Source organism: Leucopleurus acutus, assembly GCF_964270905.1.
Source record: "Leucopleurus acutus genome assembly, chromosome: 12".
In the NCBI taxonomy this organism is placed as follows: Eukaryota; Metazoa; Chordata; class Mammalia; order Artiodactyla; family Delphinidae; genus Leucopleurus; species Leucopleurus acutus.
Window position 1 is genome coordinate 52,753,025 of NC_139154.1, and position 18,220 is coordinate 52,771,244.

The 18,220-nt window shown below is 37.0% G+C and overlaps 1 protein-coding gene across 2 annotated transcripts in view; it reads left to right on the forward strand.

Annotated features, from left to right (window-relative positions):
* The window catches only part of YIPF4 (Yip1 domain family member 4), a 30,232-nt gene that overhangs the window by 2,340 nt on the left and 9,672 nt on the right, over nucleotides 1–18,220 (forward strand). For both annotated transcript variants that reach the window (XM_082852079.1, XM_082852080.1), the window contains exons 2-4: nucleotides 13,048–13,201; nucleotides 14,763–14,934; nucleotides 16,913–16,990. In XM_082852079.1, the coding sequence (XP_082708205.1) occupies nucleotides 13,048–13,201; nucleotides 14,763–14,934; nucleotides 16,913–16,990 (404 nt within the window). The remainder of the gene's footprint in view (nucleotides 1–13,047; nucleotides 13,202–14,762; nucleotides 14,935–16,912; nucleotides 16,991–18,220) is intronic.

An 18,220-nucleotide genomic window follows, 5' to 3' on the forward strand; every position in this document is an offset into this window, starting at 1 on the left:
GCTTAGAGAAGTTCAGTAACCTCCACATGAAGGATCTGGAATTAAGAGCTAGCGTTCTGTTTCCTAAGATTTCTTTATACTAAACCATGATGAGTCTGACATATATTTTTGTAAACTGAATAGTGTATCTGAAGTATAGAGTCCTGGATTTGTATCCTGTCTTTACCAATTACTATCTTTGTGATGTTGGGCAGGTTACTTAATCTCTCTTAACCTCAGTTTTCGTATACATAAAATGAGAATAATAATACCCAAGTGCTCAAACATTTTGCAAATGCAAAGCGCTTAGTACGCCTAGAAGAGTTAAGTGCTCAGTATTTGTTAGCAGTGTTGTTGCTGCTGCTTTGGGTTTCATTATTAATTGGTGCCACGGTTATTTTTTTACTGTTCTCTAACATAAACATTTGACTCTGCAACACCAAGTTTCTTCTCTAGTTCCTAAGCGTGTCACGTAAATTCTTGCTTTTCCCCTCTTACGGTGTTTATCTAACCATGGATGTTTTTAGCTTGTAGAGGTTTTATTGTATACCTTGCTTCTAGATTCTGTCCAAGTCTCTTTCTCAGTGATACTTATCGTTACTAATTTGTACATGTCCTTTGTTTTAAAATGTGCCTTGGTGTTTGTCTCCAAACCTATGTGTATCAAGGTCCTCATGCTTAGAATGCTTTTCTCCTTCTTACCCCAAGATGAAACTTTTTTTTTTTTTTTTTTTTTTTTGCGGTATGCGGGCCTCTCACTGTTGTGGCCCTCTCCCGTTGCGGAGCACAGGCTCTGGACGCGCAGGCTCAGCGGCCATGGCTCACGGGCCCAGCCGCTCTGCGGCATGTGGGATCCTCCCGGACCGGGGAACGAACCCTTGTCCCCTGCATTGGCAGGCGGACTCTCAAACCACTGTGCCACCAGGGAAGCCCCCAAGATGAAACTTAAGGCTGAATTCAAATACTCCTTTCTTGCTGAAACTTTGCTTAACTGTTCCTCAGAAACAGAAATGTCCCTAATTTTTTCTGTATCCCAGCACTTAGCACAGAACCCAGAATATTAACATCACAAAGTAATTGTTTGTTGAAGGAATAAATGATTTCTGCTTTCTTTTATCTCCTATGACATTGATACTTGGGACTATAAAACCTAGCACATTTTGGATGGTATAACTAAAAAGTTACTGGTGTAGAGCCAGAAGACTTCAGTTAAAGTTCTGACTCTTACAGAAGCTATGTGATATTGGCCAAATTACATAGCTTCTATAAACTCACATTTTCATCCATAAAATGAAAATCACACTTATAAGAATATTGTGAAAATTACTTAAGGTAACGTGTATAAAAGCAAGGTCCATAAGTACAAGTTAAAAGAACGTAGACTAAAAAAAAAAAAAAGAATGTAGACTATGTGAATAAGCTAGTAAATGAATAAATAAATGAATAATGAAATCCAGACTTTATATTCAGTTCTGTGGTGTAAAACTACATCCAAAAGCAGTAATGAAATGCATGTGTATAAATGCAAGAATGTACCACTGCAATGAGAAGCCCGCGCACCACAACGAAGAGTAGTCCCTACTCACCACAACTAGAGAAAGCCCGCACATAGAAATGAAGACCAAACGCAGCCAAAAAAAAAAAAAAAAGTAATGATACCATTAAGTATAATATAGACGTCTTTAAGACAGTCCTTTGACTTTATTTTGTGTCACACAAATAAGTAGTTCTTTGCCTGCTTTATTTCCACAGACCAGCAGCATTGGCATTACTGGGCTCTAGTAATGCAGAATCTGCCTTAATCATAATTTACATTTTGACAAGATCATCCTTAAGTGATTCATAAGCACATTAAAGCTTGAGAGGCACTGATTTAGAATATTACGAAAGATCAACAAAAAGAGGAGGAAATTTTTTATAGCTAGAAGATCAGGGACAGTTTAATATTGGTCATATTTTGCCAAAATTTGAAAGATAGGTAATGTTTTGTATATGTAGGATGGAGTATGTCCATATGCAAGGGACTGTATATGAGGAAGTCCCTAACCAAGAAATGGCTTAATAAGAATGGGATTTTAAAGAATTCATCATACATAATAAATGCTATAAAAAGGAGGTTCAGGAACTTCCCCAGTGGCTCAGTGGTTAAGAATCCGCCTGCCAACGCAGGGGACATGGGTTTGAGCCCTGGTCCGGGAAGATCCCACAAGCTGTGGAGCAACTAAGCTCGTGTGCCACAACTACTGAGCCTGCTCTCTAGAGCCCATGAGCCACAACTGCTGAGCCCACGTGCCACAACTACTGAAGCCCACGCACCTAGAGCCCGTGCTCCGCAACAAGAGAAGCCACTGCAATGAGAGGCCCGTGCACCACAGTGAAGAGTAGCCCCCGCTCGCCACAACTGGAGAAAGCCCGCGCACAGCAACGAAGACCCAGTGCAGCCAAAAATAAATAAATTAATTAATTAATTGAAAAAAAAAAGAGGTTCAAAGGTGGAAGTGGTTAACTGCAGGAAGGGATCAAGGAAGTCTTCAGAGACAGATGAGGTACATTTTGAAGGAAAAGGAGTTCTTCAGGTTGAAAAAAGGGAAGAGCATTCACTTATAAATTATGCAAATGCAATAATTGGTCGAGGCAGTCCCTGTATTTTATACTTCTCAATCTTCACAGACCTAAAACAATGCTGATTTAGACCATGAGCCCCTTGGGGTTAGAAGCTGTGTTTTACTGTCTACCAGTATCATACCCACTGCCTAGCCCAGAGCCTGGTATATAGCAGGAACTTAATAAATGTTCGATGACTACATGATACTTTTTGATTAAGATAAAGGTGTTGTGCTGCTAGAACTGAAGCCAACACTAATTCAACAGAAGTCCAACAAGTGGTTGGAAAGGGCGTGAACAGAGACAGCTAACCAAGAAAGATGATCTAAGCCACCCAATAGCCATTTTCCCGTCCTCATATTTTTCTCCCTCTAATGATCATTTTATGCATATCAAAACATTCATCTTTCCTCCAAATCTTAAAGGAAACCTTTCTTCCTTTCCAAGGATAAGCCTCTACTAGTGCTTTTATTCGCATATCTTCTTGCCTCTTTTGGAACCTTTCTTTGTTTTTCTCTCTAGCATTTTTTATTTCTCCTCTGTTTCTTCCATCACGATCATCACTCACAGGTCCCCTCCTAATTGACAGAATTTTTAATTAAATCTACTACTTCCCTTTTTTCTTACTTTCACAGCTAAACTATCTCTTATTTCCTGTTTCCTCAGCATCCAGCAATTCCTACCATTCTGCTGGAACTTGACTTGCTTCCTATCATCTACAGAAGGACCTTCAGGAGTGTTTCCCAAAGGGGAAAGGTTGCATGACAAAAATTGGGTAAATAATGTGTTAAGCTAAGTTAAACCAGTTTCCTTAATGCAGAATTCCCATAGTCTTTAATATGCCAATACTAGTTCTGAAACTCCAAATGGAGGTTGTAGTATGCAGGGGTTTCCAAACTTAGTGAATATGAAAAGCTTTTTGTAGAGGGCATCTCATAGGATCCAGATTCCACAGAACATGCATAAAGAAACACTTACCTATAAAGACAAGTTTAAAAATATTAGGGTTTTTTGGCCTGATATTTATTCTCTTAACACTTTGTCCCCAACCTATCTTCCACAACTTTTGAACTCTGTGCCTTTTATAAGCCTTGGGCTTCCATGCCTTTGTCTCTGCCCTTTCTTTTCCTTGGAATGATTTCTTTATTATTTTTTAAAATTTTATTTTTTATTGAAGAATAGTTGATTTATAATGTTGTGCTAGTCTCTGCTGTACAGCAGAGTGACTCAGTTATACACATGTAGACATTCTTTTTAATATTCTTTTCCATTATGGTTTATTACAGGTTATTAAATACAGTTCCCTGTGCTAGTAGGATATTGTTGTTTATCCATACTATATATAATAGTTTACATCTGCTAATCCCAAACTCCCAGTCCTTTTCTCCCTCACCCCTCTCCCCCTTGGCAACCAGTCTGTTCTCTGTGTCTGTGAGTCTGTTTCTGTTTTGTAGATAGGTTCATTTGTGCCATATTTTAGATTCCACATATAAGTGATATCATATGGTATTTGTCTTTCTCTTTCTGACTTACTTCACTTAGTATGATAATCTCTAGTTGTATCCATGTTGCTACAAATGGCATGATTTCATTCTTTTTTATGGCTGAGTAGTATTCCATTGTGTATATGTACCTCATCTTCTTTATCCATTCATCTATCCATGGACATTTAGGTTGTTTCCATGTTTTGGCTGTTGTGAATAGTGCTGCTATGAACATAGGGGTGCATGTATCTTTTTTTTTTTTTAAGATTTTTTAATGTGGACTATTTTTAAAGTCTTTATTGAATTTGTTACAATATTGTTTCGGTTTTATGTTTTGTTTTTTTGGCCCCAAGGCATGTGGGATCTTAGCTCCTTGACCAGGGATCGAACCTGCACCCTCTGCATTGCAAGGCGAAGTCTTAACCACTGGACTGCCAGGGAAGTCCCAGCATGTATCTTTTTGAATTACAGTTTTGTGCGGATATATACCCAGGAGTGGGATTGCTGGATCATATGGTAATTCTATTTTTAGTTTTCTGAGGAACCGCCACACTGTTCCATAGTGGCTGCACCAACTTACATACCCACCAGCAGTGTAGGAGGGTTCCCTTTTCTCCACACTCTCTCCAGCATTTGTTATTTGTAGACTTTTTAATGATGGCCATTCTGACTGGTGTGAGGTGGTACCTCACTGTAGTTTTGATTTGCATTTCTCTAATAATTAGTGATGTTGAGCATCTTTTCATGTGCCTACTGGCCATCTGTATGTCTTCTTTGGAAAAGTGTCTATTAAGGTCTTCTGCCCATTTTTCAGTTGGGTTGTTTGTTTTTTTGATAGTGAGCCTCATGAGCTGTTTGTATATTTTGGAGAGTAAGGCCTTGTTAGTCGCATCATTTGCAGATATTTTCTCCCATCTTTGGAATGATTTCTTATTCCTTCTCTGCTCATCCACTTATCTCTCATGGCCAGATTCCAGTTCTACTTCCACATAGCCTTCCTGACCACCTCTTTGATAGCTTAGGTCTCTTTACTCCTATGGCACCTATGATCTGTTGGCAATAGGCATTGTCATTTACCTACACAATAGTGTGTTTTACAGTACTAGTAGGGTTTTGTATCATATTCAGCACTCCAAAAAGAAACCCTGTACCCATTTTCAGTCACTCTCTATTCCCTCCCTGCCTTCCAGTCCCTGGCAACTGCTAATCTACTTTCTGTCTCTATCGATTTGCTTATTCTGGATATTTCATGTAAATGGGGTAATACAATATGTGACCTTCTGTGACTGGTTTCTTTCACTCAGCATAATGCTTTCAAGGTTCATTCATGTTACAGCATGAATCAGTAACTCATTCCTTTTCTGGCTGAATAAAATTCCATTGCTTGGATATACTGTCAGTTGGATTTTGAACTCCTTGAAGTATCTCACTTCTTTATATCACTCTCAGGGCATTATAGAAATAAGTAATCCTTAAATATTTATTGGTGGATTAATTAACCAATGTTGAAAGTGAGAAAGGTACTAAAGTGAAAATGACTTATTGTTTGTGATATAGTTCCTTTTGCCAAAGGCCAGAAACTTGTCTCTAGTCTCTCTCTCACTTTCTCATATTCAGTTGGTCATCAAATTATTTCAGAATAGTTCCAGAATAGCTATGTAATTAATCTGTCCTTCCCTTTCTCCTGACATTGCCTTAGTTCAAGTCCTTTCCATTTCTCATCTATACTTTTTGCTGACCATACTCCCTCCTCAAATCTCTCCCCCACTTAAATCAGCCCTCCACAGTGCAGCTAAGATTATGTTTACACAATGCAAATCTGATTTTGTATATTTACTTTATTAAAAACCTCTGATGTCTCTTCATGATATAAGCTCTGTGGAGCTATTTGCCCTTATATTAATTAATTCATCCAACCAGCACACATTTATTGGTTGCCTACTATGGGCCAGGCACTGTTATAGGTACTGGAGATACGTGTTCAAAACAAAACTACAACAAACACACCTTAGTTCCTCCCATCAGCGAACTTACAGACATTATCCAAATAATCATACAAATACATTATTATAAACAGCGATAAATGTTATGAAGGAAAAGTCCAGGGGACTATGAAAGGAACCTAATCTAGTCAGGGAGATCATGGAAAATTTCTTTAAATAGGTATATCTAGGGGACTTACCTGGTGGTGCAGTGGTTGAGAGTCCGCCTGCCAATGCAAGGGGCATGGGTTCAAGCCCTTGTCCAGGAAGATCCCACATGCCGCAGAGCAGCTAAGCCTGTGCATCACAACTACTGTGCCCGCATGCCACAACTACTGAAGCCTGCTTGCCTAGAGCCCGTGCTCAGCAACAAGAGAAGCCACCGCAGTGAGAAGCCCTTGCACCACAAGGAAGAGTAGCCCCTGCTCGCCATAACCAGAGAAAGCCCACACGCAGCAATGAAGACCCAGCGCGGCCAAAAATAATAAATAAAATAAATAAATTTATATATTAAAAACAAAGTATATCTAGGAACTGAAGAATGGGTGGCATTTAATTATCTGAAGTTAGGGGAGACAGCCTGGTACAAAGTCCCTGAGGTACAAGGGATCCTGGTTCATTCAAAGAACTGAGAGGCTTAATATGGCTAGAACATAGGGTCACGGTGGGTAGGGAGGCAGAAAATTGTTCTGGAGAAGTAGATAGGGCATGTAGAGATTGTTAGATTTGAGCTGAAAAAGTAGTGGGAGGCCACTGAAGGATTTTAAACGGGAGAGTGAAAGATTTGCATTTTAAAAATATTCTTCTGCCTATAGGTGAGAATGGATTGGAAAGAGAATGACTAGGGAGAGGAGTTAGTAGACCATTATAGTCATACAGACAGGAGATGTTAGTTTGCACGAGCATGGTGCAGGTGGTAGAAATGGAGAAAAGTGGGCAGGTTCAAAAAATATTTAGGGGTAAAAGCGATAGAATTTAGTTGTGGTTGAATGGTGTGGGGAGCATGTGAATGAAGGAAATTGTCAAGGATAATTAAACTTCTGGTTTACAGTGCTGGATGGGATTAGTGGTACTATTCACTGAAGTAAGAAACTGGAGGAAGACCTTAACTATCAAGAATTCAGTTTTGGAATATTGAGTTTTAAATGCTTTTGAAATAACTATAACGTTAAACTGACACTTGATTGTATAAGTCTACAGAAGAGGACTGGGCTCAATATATTGCTTTTTGAGCTCAGCCTTCCTCAGTGTTTTTACCTCTTTTTATGGTCTGAATGTTTGTGTCCCCCAAAATTCATATGTTGAAATCCTAATGCCCAGTGGGGAAGTGGAGCCTTTGGGAGGTACTTAGGTCATGAGGATGGGGCCCTCATAAATGGGATTAGTGCTCTTATAAAAAAGATTTCACAGATCTCCCTACCCGTTTCTGCCGTGTGAGGGCACAAGGAGAAGTCAGCTAGCCAGAAGAGAGCCCTTTCCTGACCATGCTGACACCCTGACTTTAGACTTCCAACCTCCAGAACTGTGAGAAACAAATTTCTATTGTTTATAAGCCACCCAGTCTATGGTATTTTGTTATATAGAAGCCTAAACAGACTAAGACACTCCTATATAAAAATGATAGTATATACAACTCATAATACTTTATTGTGATCAGTAATTTATAGACATAATAATGCAATAATTTTTGTGTTAATAGGCTTTTTTGAGTAAACAATAATTTTCTGTTACTCTGTTAAGGTGTCCATTTAGCCTACTTTGTGTGACATTCTCCCTCCCCAGGAAAGATGTCACTTCTAATATAATTTAGTAGTGTTGATAGAGGAATCTTTAGTTTTTCCTCTTTAAAAGTTTCCTACTTGATTTTTAAAAAATTATATCCAGATAGATATTATCACAAGTATCTTCTATACAATGTGCTCAAGAAGTACAATATATGATATATAATGGGTGCAAGAATAGCTTTTCTTCTGTGTTTGAAAATTGAAAATGACTTTTTAGTCAACCTTTCTTGGGAAGAAAACAAGGTAGTTAAGCAAGATTTATCTTTTAAAAAAATTAATCTATTTCTTTTCATAAATTTTAAACTTGTAAGGCATTACACAAATCCATAAATGTGGTAAAATTGCATAGAACTATACACACATACACACAAATAAGTGCACTTAAAACTGGTAAAATCTGAATAAGGTCTATCAGCTGTATCAGTGTCAGTGTCCTGGTTTTGATAGTACGTATGATGGTATGGTACCATTGGGGGAAACAGGGTGAAGGGTGCATATAACCTCTCTGCAACTTCCTGTGAATCTATAATTATTTCAAAATAAAACTTAAAAGACTCATAAGGCAAATAAAAGAAATTTCTGTTAGATAACTGATTTATGCCAAAATGGGATTTGATTTTTCCAAAGGTAGGCTCAGGAGATGTAATTGATTTTAATTAATATTATGTGCAATATGAAAATTAACTGGCAATATTGAATAGTAAAGCTACTGAAATCGTAAACCAAAATGATATGAATAAAAATATAACCTAGGGGCTTCCCTGGTGGTGCAGTGGTTAAGAATCCGCCTGCCAATGCCTGGGACACAGGTTGGAGCCCTGATCTGGGAAGATCCCACATGCCGCGGAGCAACTAAGCCCGTGAGCCACAACTGCTGAGCCCGTGTGCCTAGAGCCCGTGCTCTGCAACAAGAGAAGCCACCGCAGTGAGAAGCCTGTGCACCGCAACTAGAGAAGGCACTTCCGCGCGCAGCAATGAAAACCCAACACCGCCAAAAATAAATAAAAAATTTAAAAGTATATATATATATATAAAACCTAGGACACAATTTTATACAAGGCTTTAAAAGTTTTTCTCATGGAGTAACATAATCAACTCCAATATAGGTCTAGCAATTATAAAATCATTATATACTTGTGTTGGTTTCTTGAGCTCTTTCATTGGCCTATATACGCATTAAAATGTTTTTATAACTAAAATGGAACAGTGGAATTTGTCCCTTTAGTATGAAACATGTGCTTGTTTTATTTTGTTGCACAATAGTCAATTCTGGCTTAGATTTAAGCACACATGGATTTCATTTCATTTTCATTCAGATAAAATGGAATTATTTTTGTCCTTGCTCTTGGTTGCTTGTTAAGTAAGAAAACACTTATTCATGTTATGTAAGAAGTTGTCAAGTACCAACAAAATGTTCATGTTCATTGCAGATTACTCTTCTTTCATAGAAATCTAGAACTTTTGTAGGGGCAGATCAGTAAATCTCACCCTGAGTATACTCTCATACTACACTGACTGAATTCTTCAAAGTGAAGTTCTCAGGCTGAGGAGAAGATTCAGAGAAAAGATCCCTCACCCAGTAATACAATTGAGTTGAAAGGGAGGGAAGATTACTGTTAAGTTTTGTTCTGCAGTTTTTCCAGGTGGCTTTTAATAAAACTTGAAACTTACTGATATTCTTTCCTCTCTCTGAACCCAAACAGTAGTGGAAACATTTTTAAGATTTCTTTCAAAGATTATTTCCTCTTAAAACCATTTACATTTATTATTATCTTTATGTTATTTTTTACTTAGAAAATGACAAGAATATTATAGTGTAGTAAGAAAGGATTAATTTAAGATCAGTGTTTTATAATTCTGGACACCTGTCCTAGAGTTGACGATCAAGCAAGCTGGTTCTTACCGTGGTTTAATGTAAGACAGCTGTGCTCCTGGAGTGACCCCCCCCCCCTTTTTTTTTTTTTTTAATATTTCTCATTGTTTTCCGACATTATTTTTTACCTGTTAGCTTGATCACATGTTAGGCTAACTACTGAGTTTTTTTACTTTTCTGTTGCTTTTTTTTTTTTTTTTTTTTGGCTGTATGCGGGCCTCTCACTGTTGTGGCCTCTCCCGTTGTGGAGCACAAGCTCCGGACGCGCAGGCTCAGCGGCCATGGCTCACCAGGGAAGCCCTTCTGTTGCTTTATTTATTTTATTTTTTTTGCGGTACACGGGCCTCTCACTGCTGCGGCCTCTCGCTTTGCGGAGCACAGGCTCCGGACGCACAGGCCCAGCGGCCATGGCTCACGGGCGCAGCCGTTCCGCAGCACGTGGGATCCTCCCGGACCGGGGCACGAACCCGCGTCCCCTGCATGGGCAGGCGGACTCTCAACCACTGCGCCACCAGGGAAGCCCAGTTGCTTTATTTTTAACACATGTAATTGTGTCTTGGGGGAACTGGATGATTTGTCAGACTGCTGTTTCTAGCATTCTCCTACCATATGTCCATGATATTTTCCTTCTTTGCATAGAATGGAAAACACTACAAAATTATAAGCTAAAGGTGTCTTTTTGAGGTTCTGCATCCCTGCTATGAAAAACTCCTAAACATATACAGTTCTTTCTCACAGCACTCCTTAGCACTATAATTTATATATCCTTTTTTGGTTTAGATTAAGGACTTTAACTGCAGTCTTTTCTAGAGGCCAGGAAACAGTTGTTAAGGTCCTTTCCTGCCTTATAATTCCAAAACCTTTAATGTCACTGCTATACTAATGACTTCCTGATCTAAGTTTTCCTCTTGTTAAATCAAGAAAGGCACTCTTTGTACCTGTTGGAAGTAGAATTTTAGTTAAGTTTCAACTCTTTCATTTTCAACTTAGAGTATGACAAAGAAGCAGAAAGTAATTTTGAGAGAATATTTTAATCACAAGATTCTATGGCAATTAGCATCTATAGGGACTATTTTTAAGCTTTAAGTAGGGAAGGACAGTGAATTCAAAAGTACTTGCATTTTATCTCTAGATGAATTAACTAAACTATAAAAGCTTTTTAGAATCATGTAATGTTAAACCTGGAAAGAACTTTGAATAGGAAACTGGAGACCAGAAGGCATTAATGATTTGCTGTATTAATTAGTAGCTTAGCTAGGACTTAGCTTCAGAATGCAAACTTTATTATAATTAATTGCAGGAGTTGTCAGAACCAGATCGTTATGTGACTCATAATTGATCCACTCACTGATTGAAGTTTAAGCCAAAATTTTTTAATGGCAGTTCTCAAAAGCTAACCTAGAATTTAGGGTAATGTGCAAATTAAGCTCTTCGTTCTACTGTATAGGATCTCCAGGAAAGGAGAGTCTGTGTTGAGTGTTCTGGTTTGCTGTTGCCGAAATTGTTTTCTAAAGTATCACTCCAGTCTTTTGACTTCTAGTTAACAACATTGATGGTTGTTTACTAGTGCATGTTGTCTGGTCCTACAAATGTGTTTTTTTATTAATTCCTGTATGACCTCAAGCAAGTCCTTTACTATTCCCAATTTTTTTTTGACCAGAAATTTTGACATATGTACTACTGTGATTATCTGTAACCTCTAAGGCACTGGTACAGACTGTGAGTGGAATTTATTTTGTAATGTGGATAACAGAGTCTCTTCACTGCTTTTTTTTTATCTATGTAAATTTATTTATTTATTTATTTATTTTTGGCTGCGTTGGGTCTTCGTTGCTGCACGCGGGCTTTCTCTAGTTGCGGCAAGCGGGGGCTACTCTTTGTTGTGGTGTGCAGGCTTCTTATTGTGGTGCCTTCTCTTGTTGCAGAGCATGGGCTCTAGGCATGCGGGCTCAGTAGTTGTGGTGCACGGGCTCTAGAGCTCAGGCTCAGTAGTTGTGGCGCACGGGCTTAGTTGCTCCGCAGCATGTGGGATCTTCCTGGACCAGGACTCGAACCTGTGTCCCCTGCATTGGCAGGCAGATTCTTAACCACTGCACCACCAGGGAAGCCCTTCACTGCTTTTTAGAATTGACCTAAAAAAACCCAACAACCTTTATTTTGCCAAAACTAAAGATAAATGATGTAATTATATAAAGAAAAAAGTTAGCTGAAATAGTAGGAAACTCTTACTAGTCAGATTTATCCAAAACTAAGCATTAATATATGAGGCACTTAGCATAGATATTTAGTTTTAAAAGAAATAATGTATGAATAAATATATGAAAAAGTAAGGGAAGTTATCTGCGGTTTTCTTTTAGCAAATAATTATGTCTAATGGTTTGTATATATAAATATGTAATGCCTTTAAAGAGAATTTATACATCACTTTGTTCTGAAGCACATAATGTACATAATAATGAAGGGACTCCGAGATGATATCCTGTTGGGAGTTCCTGAGGGTCCAGTGGTTAGGACTCCGTGCTTTTGCTGCCGGGCCTGGGTTCAGTCCCTGGTCGGGGAACTAAGATCCCGCAAGCCTCGCAGTGCAGCCAAAACCAAACCAAACCCAACCAAACAAACAAAAAAAACAAAGTGATATCCTGTAATATATTTTGTATATATCTTCCATTTAAATTTTAAAGTTACAGTTTTAAGTCTAGATTCTGGTACAAGGCTAGCTAGTTAGATGTGAAACCTTTCATGTGAATTCACCTCTCTTGTTTTCGTTTTCTTGTTGTAAAAATAAAAAGTGGTTTTTAGATATCATTACTGAAAAAAAATTCAACTGAGTAACTTTTAAAGATTTTATTGGCTTATTCAGTGATACATGAAATGGGCAGTATTCCAATTTGCAGGTAGAAAGGAGCTCTGAGGAGCTGTACAAAACGAAAGACTTTAGGCAGAAGGAAGTGGGACAAGGAAGTTATACTAGCTAAAAGTGGATTAGTTATGGCAAGGTCACTTTCCTTTAGGAGATTGCAGGGGTCTGTCAGGCACATTACTTCACTAGTGCTGACCAGGTGATTCCTGATTGACTAGTTTAAGGTTCTGTTTCTGGGAGAGGCCAAAACTGTAATTAAGTCTTGGTTTGGTGACATGAGACTTAGCATAAGTGACTCCATTTTGGGCCTCCTGTCTTGTTTTTATCACTGTCAACTATAAAATACAAAGATTGTATACAGTAGCAGATGTTCATATGTAGAGATCTTCAAGTGATAATTATTTAGTTGGATATATGCTCGTGTTGGTTAGGATTCACACATTTTACCTTGGTTTATAGTTTTGTCCTCTTTTCTCCTTAGATCTCAGTGGTTCAATAGCATCCCCAGATGTCAAGTTAAACCTTGGTGGAGATTTTATCAAAGAGTCTACAGCTACTACATTTCTGAGACAAAGAGGATATGGCTGGCTTTTGGAAGTTGAAGATGATGACCCTGAAGATAACAAGCCACTCTTGTATGTAAAAATAATATGTATTTTTTGGTTTTTTAGAGCTAGTCTGTGGGATGATTGTATTTTTTCATATTATTTAAGACAGGTATAGAAAATCTTAACCTTTTTGGTCAAAAGTTTTAGCTATTTTCTGTTTTACTGTTATAGTTGACCCTTGAACAACACAGGTTTGAACTGTGTAGGTAGATTATTTTTAATACATACATTGGGAATTTTTTTGAGTTTGCAACAATGTGAAAAAACTCGCAGATGAACCATGCAGCCTAGAAGTATCGAAAAAATTAAGAAAAAGGTATGTCATGAATGCAGAAAGTATATGTAGATGTACATGTAACATATAAAATATATGTTAATCAACTGTTTATGTGATTGGGAAGGCTTCTGGTCAACAGTAGGCTTTTAGTTAAGTTTTGGGGGAGTCAAAATTATATGTGGATCTTTGAGGGTGGTACCCATAACCCCAACGTTGTTCCAGGTCAACTGTAACTAGTAAAACTGAAAAAATGAGAGAATATTTTTAACCTACTGAATGGCAAAAGTTAAAAGAATCATAATCCTATATCACACACAAATATACTCCAAACTGTTAGGACTTACCTGGGTCTATAGATATCTGAAGTGAACATACAATGTAAGTAAAAAAGCAAGGTGCTTGGGTGCGTGCTGTGGAAGTTCAGTTTAAGATTTCCAAAAAGATTACCCCTCCAAACTCTCTCCTATATAGAAATTCTAGAGCTACCACTGGGAGGACTATAGGGATACTTTCACTTTCTTCATAGTACTTGAAAATTTTTAAGTGATTATGTATCACTTGGGGAAAAAAGGTGAAGAATTTAACAATTTTGGAAAGAAGAACCTATAGCTTTGTAAAATCAAGGTATTACCAAGTTATTCTCTGTAGTAATTATTGGTAGATCAAGTGCTAAAACATCCTGTTTCTTAACTGTTAATATACCGAACTTCATCAAATCTAAGATGGTATGGATTATAAGATGCAGTTATTTCACGTTTATTGATAAAACAGAAAAAGTACCTAAGACAGCATAAAGCTAGGACATCAAAGGGCTATCTTATCTCCTTAGTGTAAGGATAAATGAGAAATAACCTACCATACAAAGAGAGACAGCAAGGAAGTTTGCTTGTCTGTTTGGCACTGGGTGGGGTGTTGGAAGAAAAAGTGTCTGTGAGAATATAGGATTGCAGTCTGATTTATCAGTACGGTCCCAAAAAGTCTCAAGCAGAGAATTTTATTTAAAGTCCCAAGTTGATAGTGCCTCCAGGAGACTGGCAAAAGGAAAGGCAGATCTTGGAAGCACTTGGCTTCACTCCAGACTGACAGCAGTTGTAAGACACCAGCTATTGTGAGATGCATCCCAACTTTAGAGATGTTGAAATGATAAAAATGTTCATCATGGAACCAGTGAAATGTGGTACTTCAAATGCAAATGTTTTGTTGATCTGTAGTGACTGTAATGTTATATTTAAACTTTTCTTAAATTCTGCTGCAACTGTCTCAGTATTCAGAAGTGTGTGCTTTTTAAGAATTCTTATTTTAAAATTATAGGGAAGAATTGGATATCGACCTAAAGGATATTTACTACAAAATTCGATGTGTTTTGATGCCAATGCCATCACTTGGTTTTAATAGGCAAGTGGTGAGAGACAATCCTGACTTTTGGGGTCCTCTGGCTGTTGTTCTTTTCTTTTCCATGATATCATTATATGGACAGTTTAGGGTAAGTATATCTTACTTTTCACAAATTCTAAATAGTTTAAGAGTTTTAAAATTGAAAATAGCCAAATATTAACTGTAGAACTTCATGTTTGAGAAATGCTTTAGCTTTACCCCTTACTTCTCACTTGTTTATCCCTACAAGCTGTTCTTAATTAAATAAGTGGGGAGTGCCTTGGATTAATGATTTCCAAACTCTTCTACATCATCATTCTCATAAAAAGTATTAGTATTTGTATGGCAAGTGGGTAAAATGGTTGGGACTGCTCCCAGCTGCCCATACCCTTTCTGATTTCTCCCAAGGATAAAGAGTTTGAAACACAATACTCATGTTCTTATCTTTTATTCATTTTTAGTTCTGTTTTTTAAAGTAAGCTTCTTAATAAATGATGACAAGAATTCCATCCGTTTTTGTTTTTATATAATACTTTGTCCTATTCTCAGAGGCTTTATCTCTATCATCAAAATATGGCACATGCATATCATTCCCTCATCCCTAGTTTAAGGCTTTAGGGGAGTAAAAAATAACTCTTTACCACAGAGTGATTTGGAAATGAATTAGTTTCCTTTTGTACTATAACATATTTCCACAAGTTTAGTGGCTTAAAACAATGCAGATTTATTCTTTGACAGTTCTGAAAGTCAGAAACCCAAATTGAGTCTTAAAGGGCTAAAATCAAAATGTCAGCAGGGCTGGTTCTTCTGGAGGCTCCAGGACAGTCTGTTGCTTGCCTCTTCCCATGTCTGGAGGCTGCCAACATTCCTTGACTTCTGGCTGCATCACTGCAATCTGTTTCCATTTGTCACATTGCCTTCTCTACTGTAGTCAAATATCCCTCTGCCTCCTTTTTTAAAGGACAGTTGTGATTACATTTAGTGCTCACCAGATAATCCAGAATGTTCTCTCCATAGCAAGACTGTTAACGTTATATAATACTGGTCCTATATTTACCTTGGATCAGTAGTTCATATCAAGTATTCTGTTGCAAGTATAAGGACCATTGAAGAAGTTGAATGGGGGTCTGGTCTCCTACCCACCACCAACCCTTCATGTAGAACATCTCTATATGAATTTTATCTATTTTATATAATCTTTCATTTGAACAAAGTGTTCTAAGGCTAAAAACAGAAGATTCTTATCTCCATAGAATGCTTCTTTGTCATTACTTATCATTCATTTATTTTTGTCAGTATGGACTCATGGATATTTATTTTATTTTCTGGACTATAATACATTACTGTCATTTATTTTATTGCTCAGATTGTTGCAGTTTTAGCCATTGGGAGCGCCTTCTGTATCCTTTTGCCATATCCCCATCTTTTTTGAGTACTTCCTTTCTTTCTGACTCCACAGAGTGTTCTGGGCTCACCTTTTATTGTCCCTGTCCCAGCCCAGAATCAGTCATTTTTCTAGGGAGTCCTAGTGCCTTTTGGGGAATATTTAGAAACCAGGATCTGGGCAATAAGTGTGCTTATGTTGCTACTGGGTGTCATTATTTCTAGACCCCCCCAAGCAGACAGAACTTGGAAATATATGCATATATCATTACTATGTCAAGTCTCAGGAGTTAAAATTGTGTGAAGTATCGTCCACATTCTATTACTTGGATAAATGTGTAATTAATATAAATTTTAGAGACCTCTTGAGAAGACTGGTAACTTGTTTCACAGATGAATTTACCTTCCAAAATGCTATAAAGCAGGGGTTGGGAGTCAACAGTTTGGTCTTTCTTTGCAGTTCTTTTATTATATATCATAAAATACTAAGGTTTCCTTAGGCAATTGATCATTGCTAAATTTTCAGTTTGGATGTAAAATTACATTACACATTTATATTCTTATTAAGTTTTACCTGGGAACCCAAACTCTCTATGACCTGAAGTTGGGTATACCAAAATATATGGTAGAGGATTGAGTTCGTGGGAAATTATCAGCTTATTTGGTACACAGATATTAACTGCATGAATTTTTTTTCTCTTAAGGTGGTCTCATGGATTATAACCATTTGGATATTTGGTTCATTAACAATTTTCTTACTGGCCAGAGTTCTTGGTGGAGAAGTAAGTGGTTAATTTTGAAAATAGCCTTTGTATTTTATGGTAAGCTTTATTTTTGATACTGCAGGTAGTATCAGTAGCTATGTTCATTGTAACTGCTTTTTGTCCCAGAATTGCTTTTAAGTTATGCTACTTCTTTTAAGGTGATGTAAATATTAGTATAAATGTTATGAGAAATAAAGAGGAAAGAAAATCCAATTTCACTCATAAATAATGTATAGCTTTTTAGGGAAGCATGCAATTTATTCTCTGTTACAGCAGTTCTCAAACTTTTTGATCTCAGGTCCCCAAAGAGATTTCTTTCTGTAGGTTGTATTTATTGATGTTTACCATGTTAGAAATTAAAATAAAATTTTTAAATATATATTTATTCATTTAAAACTAAAAGTAAACCAAATACATTTTAACATAAAAAATACATTTTAATGAAAACTATTTTTCAAAACAAAGTGAGAAAAAGGTATTGTTTTACATATTTGCAAGTAGCTTTAATGTCTGGGTTAGTGGAAATTGTATTCTAATATCTGCTTTCTGCATTCAATTGTTACGCTATATTTTGGTTAAAGTAAAAAATAAGGCCTCACACAGGTATATAATTTTAAAAGGAAGAGTATTTTAATACATGTTTTGGATGATTATGATTATTCTACTCTGATACTACATCAACACTCAACAAGTAATATTTTCTTAAAGGTTTGTTGTAGTGAGGAATCTCAAACCATATCAGTGAACTTTTTATACACTGTATCATTGAAATTCACTTTGGATGGATCTTTTTACCCATGCACGATCTACTAAGAAAACATTAGTTCCCTGAGCTTTGTAGATCTTCCAAATGTTGACTCGTTTTATTGTACAATGTCAGAAAATCACATTCATTAATATCACCACCTATTTCATCAGAAAAATCTGTATTGGAAAACTATCAAGATAAGAGTGTTGGATACAAGTTTTCCAAAATTCTACTTTTTGCTTGAGAGAAATTTTGTAATTTGGAAGAAATACTGTCAGTTTTCCTTGAAATAAGAGGCTCACTTCATTCATTTTCATTCATGTTGCCTGTCAGTACCTAACTCTGAATAATCATAGTTTGTCTTTCAGTTGTTCTTTCAAGTAAAAGTGGTATTCTATGGATAAAGCATCTAATTCAACTCTTCACTCACACAGTTGTACAAATGCTCTTCCTTGGGATAACCATTGAATCAAGATACAGAAGAAATGCTTTCTGTGTAC